We start from the raw sequence: 13,061 nt of genomic DNA, 5'->3' as shown, positions 1-13,061 counted from the left end.
ACTTCTTGGAAGGCTTGCCGACTGCGCGTCCCTCCTTGGTGGTTGATGTATGCCACCGCTGTGGAGTTGTCCGATTGGATTCGGATCTGCTTTCCTTCCAGCCACTGCTGGAAGGCTAGTAGGGCAAGATACACTGCTCTGATTTCCAGAACATTGATCTGAAGGGTGGACTCCTGCGGAGTCCACGTCCCCTGAGCCCTGTGGTGGAGAAACACTGCTCCCCACCCCGACAGACTCGCATCTGTCGTAACTACTGCCCAGGATGGGGGCAGAAAGGATCTTCCCTGAGATAATGAGGTGGGAAGGAGCCACCATTGTAGAGAGTCCTTGGCCGTCTGGGAAAGCGAGACTTTCCTGTCCAGGGACGTTGACTTCCCGTCCCATTGGCGGAGAATGTCCCATTGAAGTGGGCGCAGATGAAACTGCGCAAAGGGAACTGCTTCCATGGCTGCCACCATCTTCCCTAGGAAATGCATGAGACGCCGCAAGGGATGCAACTGGCCCTGCAGGAGAGATTGCACCCCTGTCTGTAGTGACCGCTGCTTGTTCAGCGGCAGCTTCACTATCGCTGCTAGAGTATGAAACTCCATGCCAAGATACGTTAGTGACTGAGTCGGTGATAGGATCGACTTTGGAAAGTTGATGATCCATCCGAAAGACTGTAGAGTCTCCAGCGTAGCATTCAGGCTGTGCTGACATGCCTCCTGAGAGGGAGCTTTGACCAATAAGTCGTCTAGGTAAGGGATCACCGAGTGTCCCTGAGAGTGCAAGACTGCTACCACCGCCGCCATGACCTTGGTGAAGACCCGTGGGGCTGTCGCCAGACCAAATGGAAGAGCTACGAACTGAAAATGGTCGTCTCCTATCACAAAACGTAGAAAACGTTGATGTTCTGTAGCAATTGGCACGTGGAGATAAGCATCTTTGATGTCTATTGAGGCAAGGAAGTCTCCTCTGGACATTGAGGCAATGACAGAGCGGAGGGTTTCCATCCGGAACCTCCTGGCGTGCACATGTTTGTTGAGCCGTTTTAGGTCCAGAACAGGACGGAACGAGCCGTCCTTTTTTGGAACCACAAAGAGATTGGAGTAAAACCCTTGCCCTTGTTCCTGCGGAGGGACTGGGATCACCACTCCTTCCGCTTTTAGGGAATCCACCGCCTGCAGCAGAGCATCTGCTCGGTCTGGATGTGGGGAGGTTCTGAAGAACCGAGCTGGAGGACGAGAATTGAACTCGATTCTGTACCCGCGAGACAAAATGTCCGTCACCCACCGGTCTTTGACCTGTGACATCCAAATGCCGGAAAAGCGGGAGAGCCTGCCCCCGACCGGCGATGCGGAGGGGGGGGGCTGGAAGTCATGAGGTAGCCGCTTTGGAAGCGGTACCTCCATTTGCTTTCTTGGGGCGTGTGTGAGTCCGCCACGAATCTGAGTTTCTTTGCGTCCTCTGAGTCCCTTTGGACGAGGTAAATGGTGTCTTGCCCGAACCTCGAAAGGACTGAAACCTCTGCTGCCACTTTTTCTGCTGAGGTTTGGATGTTCTGGGTTGTGGTAAAGAGGAGTCTTTACCCTTGGACTGCTTAATGATGTCAGCCAATGGCTCGCCAAACAGTCTATCTCTAGACAAAGGCAAACTGGTTAAACATTTTTTGGAACCAGCATCTGCTTTCCAGTCCTTTAACCACAAGGCTCTGCGCAAAACTACCGAATTGGCGGACGCCATTGAGGTGCGACTGGTAGATTCTAGGACCGCATTGATAGCGTAAGACGCAAACGCCGACATCTGCGTGGTAAGGTGCGCCACTTGCGGCACTGCTGGATGCATGATAGCATCCACTTTTGCTAAGCCAGCTGAAATAGCCTGGAGTGCCCATACGGCTGCGAATGCCGGAGCAAACGACGCGCCGATAGCTTCATAGACAGATTTTAACCAAAGGTCCATCTGTCTGTCATTGGCATCTTTAAGTGAAGCGCCATCCTCCACTGCAACTATGGATCTAGCTGCAAGTTTGGAAATCGGGGGGTCCACCTTTGGACACTGTGTCCAGCGCTTGACCACCTCAGGGGGGAAAGGGAAACGCGTATCTTTAGATCGTTTAGAGAAACGCCTTTCTGGGTGAGCGTCGTGCTTCTGGATTGATTCTCTGAAATCAGAGTGATCTAACAAGGCACTCAATTTACGCTTGGGATAAAGGAAACGAAACTTCTCCTGCTCCGCAGCCGCCTCTTCTGCTGAAGGGGCTGGGGGAGAAATATCCAACAGCCTATTGATGGCTGAGATAAGGTCGTTTACCATGGCATCCCCATCCGGGGTATCCAGGTTGAGAGGGGTTCCAGGAGTGGATTCCTGATCACTCTCATCAGACACATCACAGGGAGACTGATTGCGCTGAGACCCTGAGCAGTGTGAAGACGTCGAGGGTCTTTCCCAGCGAGCTCGCTTAGGGTGGCTGGGGCCATCATCTGAGTCATAATCCTCGGCCTGTGAAGCCGGGGACCCCCCTGTGGGCTGGATACATTCCAAGTAAGGGGGACCTGAGGACAGAGGCCTCGCCGTGCCCAGAGACTGAGCCCCATGCATAGATTGCAAGGTTTCAAGGATTTTTGCCATAGACACAGACATATTATCTGCAAAAACTGCAAAGTCTGTCCCTGTCACCGGGGCAGAACTTACAAGCGTCTCAGCCTGGGTCGCTACCTCTCCTGACTCCGGCTGGCGAAGCAGCACCGGGTCGGAGCATTGCACACAATGGGGGTCATCGGAGCCTGCTGGTAGATTAGCCCCACATGCAGCACACGCAGTGCACACAGCCCTTTTTGCCTTGGCCGCCTTGCGTTTTGAGGATGACATGTTGCTGCTTCCACAGAGCGATCTGGGATATGCAGCCAGAAGCAACCTCACAGTGCAAGAAATACAATATCTATATATCTGTACACAGTACACCGATACACCGTGAGGCACTAGAGGGACCAGCACAGAAAAATCGCTTACCGCCCGCTTAAAAAAGCGGGTGTGTGGTCGCCAGATAGCCCCTAGTCCAGGTCTCCCAGAGCCTTGCGTCCTTCCTCCAGCCAGGCATGCATGTAATGGCTGCCGGCGTCTCGAGAGAGGAAGGGGGGCGGGCCCTGGGCGTTCCTGGCCAAGAGCGGGAAGCCTGCTTCCCTCTGTGCCAAGTGAGAGGGCTGGAGCATGTAAATCAGGCTCCAGCCCTCGTCGCTGCTAGCGAACAGCGTCTCTCCCCTACCCTGAATGACAGGGTGGGGGCGGGAACGAATCGGAGCTGCCGGCGTCCTAGGCCCAAAAAGCCGGGGACTAAATTTATAACCGCCGCCGCCGTAAAAGCGCGGACGGCGGATCCCCGGCGCACCACAAGTCACAGCAGCGCCGCCCGGTCCAGAGGGGGTCGGCGCTGCGTTCCCATACACAAAACATCCCCCAGTAATCTGTAGGGACACTGGCTCCAACGTTGCGGTCCCCGGCGCACTACAACACCCAGCCAGCCCGGAGTGTGCCTGTGCCTGCCGGGGACACAGAGTACCTGTATGATGCAGGGCCTGTCCCTGATCGTACTCCTGCTCCGTCTCCATCAGGTTCTAATGGGTCTGTGGATGGAGCCCGGCATCAGAGCTGAGAGGCCGGCAGGATCCCACTTCCACAGAGCCCTACCAGGGGATGTGGAAGGAAAACAGCATGTCAGGCTCCAGCCCTGTACCAGCAATAGGTACCTCAACCTTACAACACCATCCAGGGGTGAGAAGGGAGCATGCTGGGGACACTATATGTGTCCTCTTTTCTTCCATCCGAAATAGTCAGCAGCTACTGCTGACTAAAATCTGTGGAGCTATGCATGGAATGTCTGACCTCCTTCGCACACAAAGCTAAAACTGGAGAACCCGTGATACCACGGGGGGGGTATAGCCAGAGGGGGAGGGGCCTTGCACTTTTAATGTAGTGCTTTGTGTGGCCTCCAGAGGGCAGTAGCTATACCCCAATCGTCTGGGTCTCCCAATAGAGCGCTGAAGAAAAGAAGGGTGAGGCAGCAGAGAGGTGGCTGCCAATGGTAAAGAAACCTTACTTGGTTGGCTACAAGCAGCCATTCAGCCGGACCGAGCAAACAGATCAATTCTCTGATACTCTCCACGGTCTTCTGTTTATCATGGCTGCCTACCACAGGCTTTATACCCCACAAGAATACTCCAGCCAATCACCAGCTGCAGCAGTATTTGGTACAAGAATGTTGTGACCACTGCAGCTAATCACGAGCATCAGATGTATAAAGGACATCACTGCAGTAACCAATGTTAAAGGGAATCTGTCATCAAATTTTTGCCACCTAATCTGAGAGCAGTATAACATAGCGGCAGAGATCCTGATTCCTGAAATTTGTCACTTACTGGGCTGCTTAGTGTTTATAATCTACTGGTGATTAAACAGTGATTTTATCATTAGAGGACTACTTGGCTTGCTGCCAGGTAGTCCAGCATATTCATGAGCTCTTTAAGGCTATGTGCCCACATTGCGTTCTGTCCCTGCAGAAATTTCTGCAGCGATTTGAACAGCACTCGTGCGCTTCAAGTCGCTGCAGAAACAGTCCGTAATGAAGAGCAGATTTCATGCACTCTGGTTGCAGCCTCTCCCATAGAGCGGGACTTGCATCCAAAGCGCACGAAAGAAGTGACATGTTGCTTTTTAGAACGCCACGATTTGGCAGCATGCAAATAGCTGCGTTCTAAAACGCAACGTGCGCATGGATTATGCACAATCTTCATAGATTGTGCTGGGGACGCAGGACGCATGCAGTTACGCTGCGGTGCAGATCACAGCGTAACTGCATGTAATACGCACACGTGGGCACATATAGGCTATAACTGCTAGATCTGCACCTGAGAAAGATTTTATTAAAATGACAGCAAACAGCTCAGTAAGTGACAAATCACTGGATTCAGGGTCTCTTATGCTGTAATAATGTTGGCTGATCTGATAAGACTGAAAAGTTCCTGGGAAAAAAAAAAATAAATACTCAAGCCCCCCATTATACTCTGTACTGGAGTTGCGCCCATCCGAGCACCTAAGCATGGTAGTGCTCACTCATCACTACTCCTTATGCTTAAAGAACAAAATATGCAGTTACTAAGGACTTGCATCCATATTGTAAATGCCAGAGGTGCCCAGGAAGTTCACAGGACCTTGGTGTGGCTACCAGGGAGTAATGGCATGGAAGTCGAATCACGGTTCTGAAACTTTGTGCCCTAGTTTTTGCAAGGTGAAGTCCCCACTGCCTTTTGTTTAGAGGCATTGCATTGGTGACATGATGTCTACAACACATTACCACTGCAGACAATCAAATCACTGACTAGCTTGGTGCTAGGCTGCAATACAAAAATATTACTTGTTAAGTGAACTTGTCAGGTCCTCTATGCACACAGCACCACGAGCAGTTTTGGGTGCATATTGCTAATCCCTGCCTAACCGTCCAAGCATATATTACCAGCATAAAGAGATCTTTAGAAAAAGTATTTCTAAAAATCCTTTGATATGCTAATAAGCGTAGGGACGAGTTGCAAGGGAGTTATATCCCCTGACTAGTCCGCCCTCTTAGCACGGTGCTAACATGCTTTTGAATGCCTAGCATCATCAGCAATGCACATACCTGTGTCCGCTGTCACCACTTCAGAACGCCGGGTTTAGGGTCATGCACACTAGACCTCTCTGAATCCGGGACGCGTACACCCAGCTTTATAGTGCGCATTACCGGAAGTGCCCGGCATTCAGATCATGCACACTGACCCTAAATTCAGCGTCTGAGGGTGGGGTGACAACGGACACCAGCAAATGCATTACCACTGATGACAATGGGCATTGAATGTTAGCATGGTAGTACAACAAAAAGGGCATGCTAAGAGGGCGGAAAGAGCACAGGACGTAACACCCTTGCGACTAATCCCTGCACTAAGCCTATTATAAAAGATATTTAAAAATACTTTTTCTAAATACTGTATTTTTCGGATTTTAAAATGCACTTTTCCTTCCAAAAATTTTGGAGGAAAATGTGGGGTGCATCTTAAAATCCGAATATAGCTTTACCTGGGGGCCCTGTCTGTGCTGCGATTGGGCGGCCAGCCGGGTGCCTGCCTGAGGGCGGGCAGCCTGCTGGCTGCCACTGTGCGTGCGGGCGGCTGTGCAGCAGGTTACCCAGTGTGTCCGCTGTCCCATGTTCAAATGATGGCGCCGGGAACGGGCGCCGATGGAGCTCTTGGATGAGAGCTCCATCTGCACATGCACCGCTCCAGGCGCCATCATTTGAAACTGGGTCCGCGGACACTGGGACACTCACCGCACTGGCCTGCTGCACCACTCACCCGCTGCTGCCGCCACTGACCCGCCGCCACACCGCCACCACGGACCCCGCCGCCACTGATCCACCACGCATGCCAGCACAACCTCTGCCTCCTGTGACCCCCGTTTCACCACCACTGCTGCCCCCCTCCGGTAAGACAACACCGGAGTATAAGACGGACCACATTTTTATTTTAACTTTTTTAATGTCTAAATTTGGGGTGCGTCTTATATTCCGGTGCGTCTTATAAAGCGAAAAATACGGTATCTCTTTATCTATGCTAGTGTATACAGGGACGGTTAGGCAGGGATCAGCAATATACATCCAGAACTGCTCGTGTATATTTCACCTGACAGGTTCCCTTTATCCCCCTGGGAATTGCTTCCCGCGCTAGTCTGCGCCATTAGCATGTTAGCACGCCTACAGGGGTGTACTAACATGCTAATGAATACGTAGCATCAGAGGATGGTCTCACTCGCCTCTCCGTTGCCATCGTGTCCGACGCTGGATTTCGGCTCAGTGCGCATGACCCCGGAGTTTCAGTCATGTGCACTATGAAGCCGGGTGTACACGTCCTGGCTTCAAACTGAAGTAGTGCACATGACCCAAACTCCGGGGTCATGCGCACTGAGCCGAAATCCAGCGTCGGACGCGATGGCGGCGGAGAGGTGAGTGAGATCATCCTGTGACGCTACGTATTCATTAGCATGTAAGCACATCCACAGGGGCGTACTAACATGCTAATGAGGGCGACCGGCCGGGCAACTAACGCCCAGGGGGCTAGTCCCCTCGCTCATTGGCATACTGTAAAAGATCTTTAGAAATACTTTTTCTAAAGATCTCCATCTATGCTAGTGTATACAGGGACGTTTAGTTTGGATGTATTGCCGCACTACCACCAATGCGAACAAGTGTTGATTAAGATTAGTAATTTATTTTACAGGTCGACTTACTATTAATCAACACTTCTTCGCATTGGTGGTAGCACAGCAATACATCCATTCTTTCTCCAGTACCTTCCATATTAGTCACATGGAGCCGCAGCAACCGCCATTACATTATACCCTATATAGGAGCTGTGCCTGCCAGGTGAGTGGTTTCAATTTTACCCAACTCACCATTTATCTGGTAAAGCCCTGTTTTGCGCTCTCCTTTGTTTTCAGCCTGATACAGGGATGGTCAGGCAGAGATTAGCAATATACACCCAGAACTGCTCGTGGTTGTGGGTGCATACTGCACCTGACCGGTTCACTTTAAATATGCCAAACATCCACTTTAAAGGGAACCTGTCACCAGATTTGGCGCCTATAAGCTGTGGCCACCACCCGTGGGCCCTTATATATAGCATTCTAACATTCTGTAGTTAAGAGACCAGGCCGTTGTATAGAACATAAAAATTACTTTATAATACTTGTCCAACGGTCACTGCGGTGCGGACTGGTCGGATGGGTGTCTCCGTTCTCCGGCACTCCCTCTTTCCACCATCTTTGTCCTTCTGTAGCCGGGGTGCATGACGCGTCCTCCGTCATCCACACTAGCCGGCATTGAGGTCCCAAGCAGGTACAATACAATACTTTGATCTGCCCTGCTCAGGGCAGATCAAAGTGCGTCTGCGCAGGACCCCAGTGTCGGCGACTGAGGACGATGTAGGACCCAGCTAAAGAAGACTGAAAACAACAAATGGCTGAAGACGAGGCACCGGAGAACGGAGACACCTGTCAGACCCATCTGCGCCGCACCTCAGGTGAGTATTATAAAGTGATTTTTACATTCTACACAGCGGCCTGGGCTCTTATATACAGCATGTTACAATGCTGTATATAAGAGCCCACTGGTGGTGGCCATAAAACTGGTGACAGGTTCCCTTTAAAGTGGGTTTCCAGCCCTTTAACATGACATATGACCCCAGTGTGCAATTCCTCCCATCGGCCTAGGTGCTGACCACGCTTGGGAGAGAAGTCCGGCAGGACGGAGGATCGATAGACGAGCATATGCCACTTCTCACCTTTTCAGTTCACTAGGGGCCATACACCAAGTGAATGGAAAGGGCATGGTCTTGTGGAGGGTTACAGATACCCCATGGGAACCATCGCATAGCCCAGCATAGTAAGGGCTGGTTCCCTGCTAGTAATGCTCCATGGAGCGATGGTCACTGGTATACTTACTGCTGCCCTTGCCCCTCATGCCCAGGTAGGTGAGTGCCAGCAGCAGGAAGAAGAGGCAGGCGGCAGTGAGCAGGATCATGGACAGGTAGTGGGCGCTGAAGCCGGCGCTGGGGGACACCTCTCCGCCCCTGAACTGCTGCAGCAGCGCCTCCTCGGGCTCCGCCAGCTTGTGCGGCCGCTGCTTGTAGGCGCTGTGGTTGGAGCCGGCATGGTTGTTGCCGGTCAGGTAGAGCCGGGGCCCGTCCGCGCTGTACGCCGCCCCCAGGTGGTTGTTGCTCGTCCTCACGTCTGGACAGTGCGCCTTCCTGGCGGCGGGCCGCTGCCTGTGGGACACCGGGGCCTCCTCCCTGGCCCAGGCCGCCGCGCTCGGCTCCATGCCGTTATCCCGGGCCGGTGTGGTCACAGGCCGCCTGCTCCGGCGGCTCGGCAGCTCGTCCTCCACATTGTCCTCCTCGTCTGAGTCCGAATAGTCCCTGCAGTAGGAGAGGCGGCTGCCGTTCGCTGTCCTGCTCTTAGCCGCCGCCTCCGTCCGGGGCCGGCACGTCCCCCACCAGACAGGCGCCTTCCGCCCGTCTAGCTCGTCCGTGCAGTCCCGCCGGGCCGGGCTCCGCTCAGTCTGAGGAGGGCTGCTTCTCTCCCGGCGCCCGCCATGCGCCCCCAGGGCAGAGTCCGCATCCGACTCATCCGAGCTGAAGCCCATAATGGGAGCCTGCTTAGCGGCCTCCGCCTGCTGGTAGTGCCGGCCGCCGCGCCTCACATCCCCGGCCAGCGGGCGGGCTCCCGGGCTTTCCCAGTGGCCGTCCACCGCCTGGCTGTTGTGTGGTAGCCGCGTTTTCCCGGCTCGGGGCCTTTGTTCCTCTCGCAGCTTCTTAAGTTTCTTTAAGTAGACCGGCCGGGTGCTGTCCGTGACCGGTCCAGGCATGACGCCAGACCGCTTCAGCTCGCAAATCAGCTCCTCGTCCGTTAACTGTGCGGCCGCCATTTTGACCATTCGTCTGGGCTATCTGCCCCCTCCCCCCCCACGCTGGCTGTACCCCGGAAGTGACGTCAGAAAACGGCTGTGAACTAGACCAGCCGCTCACCCGGGAGCCAGTCAGTCTGCTGCTGCGTGCGGCCGGCGCAACACAGCCCGTGTGCTGCCGCTACTGTGTCTGGCGGCCGGTGCCACGGAGCCGGTCTGCTGCCTCTACTGTGTGTGCCTGCCGGTGCCACGGAGCCGGTCTGCTGCCTCTACTGTGTGTGCCTGCCGGTGCAACGGAGCCGGTCTGCTTCCTCTACTGTGCCTGGCGGTGCCACGGAGCCGGTCTGCTGTCTGTACTGTGTGTGCCTGCAGGTGCCACGGAGCCGGTCTGCTGCCTCTACTGTGTGTGCCTGCAGGTGCCACGGAGCCGGTCTGCTCTCTGTACTGTGTGCCTGCTGGTGCCACGGAGCCGGTCTGCTGCCTCTACTGTGCCTGGCGGCCGGTGCCACGGAGCCGGTCTGCTGCCTCTACTGTGTGTGCCTGCCGGTGCCACGGAGCCGGTCTGCTGCCTCTACTGTGTCTGGCGGCCGGTGCCACGGAGCCGGTCTGCTGCCTCTACTGTGTGTGCCTGGCGGTGCCACGGAGCCGGTCTGCTGCCTCTACTGTGCCTGGCGGTGCCACGGAGCCGGTCTGCTGTCTGTACTGTGTGTGCCTGCCGGTGCCACAGAGCTGGTCTGCTGTCTGTACTGTGTGCCTGCCGGTGCCACGGAGCCGGTCTGCTGTCTGTACTGTGTGTGCCTGCCGGTGCCACAGAGCTGGTCTGCTGTCTGTACTGTGTGCCTGCCGGTGCCATGGAGCCGGTCTGCTCTCTGTACTGTGTGTGCCTGCCGGTGCCACGGAGCCGGTCTGCTCTCTGTACTGTGTGCCTGCCGGTGCCACGGAGCCGGTCTGCTGTCTGTACTGTGTGTGCCTGCCGGTGCCACAGAGCTGGTCTGCTGTCTGTACTGTGTGCCTGCCGGTGCCATGGAGCCGGTCTGCTCTCTGTACTGTGTGTGCCTGCCGGTGCCACGGAGCCGGTCTGCTCTCTGTACTGTGTGTGCCTGCCGGTGCCACGGAGCCGGTCTGCTCTCTGTACTGTGTGCCTGCCGGTGCCACGGAGCCGGTCTGCTCTCTGTACTGTGTGTGCCTGCCGGTGCCACGGAGCCGGTCTGCTCTCTGTACTGTGTGTGCCTGCCGGTGCCACGGAGCCGGTCTGCTCTCTGTACTGTGTGTGCCTGCCGGTGCCACGGAGCCGGTCTGCTCTCTGTACTGTGTGTGCCTGCCGGTGCCACGGAGCCGGTCTGCTCTCTGTACTGTGTGTGCCTGCCGGTGCCACGGAGCCGGTCTGCTGTCTGTACTGTGTGTGCCTGCCGGTGCCACGGAGCCGGTCTGCTGTCTGTACTGTGTGTGCCTGCCGGTGCCACGGAGCCGGTCTGCTGTCTGTACTGTGTGTGCCTGCCGGTGCCACGGAGCCGGTCTGCTGTCTGTACTGTGTGTGCCTGCCGGTGCCACGGAGCCGGTCTGCTGTCTGTACTGTGTGTGCCTGCCGGTGCCACGGAGCCGGTCTGCTCTCTGTACTGTGTGTGCCTGCCGGTGCCACGGAGCCGGTCTGCTGTCTGTACTGTGTGTGCCTGCCGGTGCCACGGAGCCGGTCTGCTGTCTGTACTGTGTGTGCCTGCCGGTGCCACGGAGCCGGTCTGCTGTCTGTACTGTATGTGCCTGCTGGTGCCACGGAGCCGGTCTGCTGTCTGTACTGTATGTGCCTGCCGGTGCCACGGAGCCAGTCTGCTGTCTGTACTGTGTGTGCCTGCCGGTGCCACGGAGCCGGTCTGCTGTCTGTACTGTGTGTGCCTGCTGGTGCCACAGAGCCGGCCTCTTACTGTGTGTGGCGGCCAGTGCCGGGGAGCCGGTCTGCTGCTGCTATTGTGTGCGGTGGCCGGTGCCACAAAACCGGTCTGCTACTGTACGGCGGCCGGTGTCATGCAGTTGGTCTGCTGCTGCTGTATGGAGCTGGTATGCTGCTACGTGCGGCAGCCAAAAGCAGTGTGAAAGACTGGTGGAAAGCAGCCAAGACGCATGAAAGCTGCGATTAACAGTCATGGTTATTCCATAAAATGTTGATTTCTGAACTCTTCCTGAGGTAAAACATTATTAGTATTGTTGTTTCTAAATGATTATGAACTTGTTTTCTTTGCATTATTTGAGGTCTGAAATCAATGCATTTTTTTATTTTTTTTTTTTTATTTTGACCATTTCTCATTTTCAGAAAATAAAAACAAAATTTATCGCTTGGAAATTCGGAGACATGTTTTCAGTGGTTTATAGAATAAAAGAACAATTTTCATATTACTCAAATATACCTATAAAGAGAAAAATAAAAAAAACTGAAAACTTGGAAGTGGTCTCTTAAAGGGGTTATCCGGCTTCTTTTGACTTTTTTTTTTTTTTCCCTATTGGGCTACATTGGGGCAGGTAAGTAGATAGAGACCACTTACCTGCCCTGCTGTCAGCCCCTCTCCCCCGGCAGGACCATGTTGACATGCAAATCTGGAACAGCATGTCGCCTCCCTGCTGGGCGGCTACAGTGCGTGAGTCTCAGCCCCCCTCCCCCGCACCCTCCCACACATTCCCCCGCACCCTCCCACACATTCCCCCGCACCCTCCCACACATTCCCCCGCACCCTCCCACACATTCCCCCGCAACCCCCCCCTGCATTGCTGTGGGGTCCGTGACTTGGGGGAGGGGCCTGGCGCTGGCTGAAGCGGTGCCAGCACCGGGCCCCTGCTCATGATCACACATTCAAATGTACCGGCATCACAGATGCCGGTACATTTGAAAGCGCTGATGAGAGGGAGTGCTGCTTCTCATCACTGCCCGGCTGTCTGTGCTCTCTTCAGCACAGCGGTGACGTCACTACTGTGCTGATACAGCCAGAGCACAGACAGCGCGCGAACGTGCAGGAGCGGCGGGGACCGAGGACGGGTGAGTATGTAGTCCCTACATGTGTTCCCTATGGGGGTAGGGGGGGTCGGTGCAGAGCGCCGTGTGTGCGTGCGGTGCAGAGCGCCGTGTGTGTGTGTGTGTGTGTGTGTGTGTGCGTGTGGTGTGCAGAGTCCGATGTGGGGCTGTTATTTGCAATGCTGTAGTGATAACAGGTCAGTGCTGGGCAGAATATACTGACAGGGAATGTGTGTGCAGGGGGCGGGCAGGGGCCGAGGCTGGACACGGGTGGGTGGTGACAGCTCTGACTGAGGTTCAGCACAGGAAGTGGTCAGTTTGCTGGAGCTGAATGTAAACAAAGAGCTGCAGAGAATAAAGGGTGAATTCAAGAGGAACAAAAGTTAGAAAACAAAAAATAACAATGTAGGGGGGATTTATATGAATACAGCACAGATTAGCTTACCAAAAATTTTGAGTTTGTCGGTCGGACAACTCCTTTAACCCTTTCATGACCGCGGGCAGTAAAATTACGTCCTATTTTAACGTGACTTAACGACCAGGGACGTTATTTTACTGCCTAAAGTTCATTTGATTGCCGTGGCCATAGCAACGGCTTTC

General features: G+C 54.7%; 1 protein-coding gene across 1 annotated transcript in view; it reads right to left on the bottom strand.

Annotated features, from left to right (window-relative positions):
• LEMD3 (LEM domain containing 3) overlaps positions 1–9,514 on the bottom strand; it is a 141,401-nt gene extending 131,887 nt beyond the window's left edge. The window contains exon 1 of the mRNA XM_075344861.1: positions 8,503–9,514. Within this exon, the coding sequence (XP_075200976.1) occupies positions 8,503–9,493 (991 nt within the window). The 5' untranslated portion in view covers positions 9,494–9,514. The remainder of the gene's footprint in view (positions 1–8,502) is intronic.
• Between the last annotated feature and the right edge of the window lie 3,547 nt (positions 9,515–13,061).

This window comes from Anomaloglossus baeobatrachus, chromosome 4 (genome assembly GCF_048569485.1).
Source record: "Anomaloglossus baeobatrachus isolate aAnoBae1 chromosome 4, aAnoBae1.hap1, whole genome shotgun sequence".
Taxonomy (NCBI): Eukaryota; Metazoa; Chordata; class Amphibia; order Anura; family Aromobatidae; genus Anomaloglossus; species Anomaloglossus baeobatrachus.
This window is presented reverse-complemented; position numbering and strand designations above follow the sequence as displayed.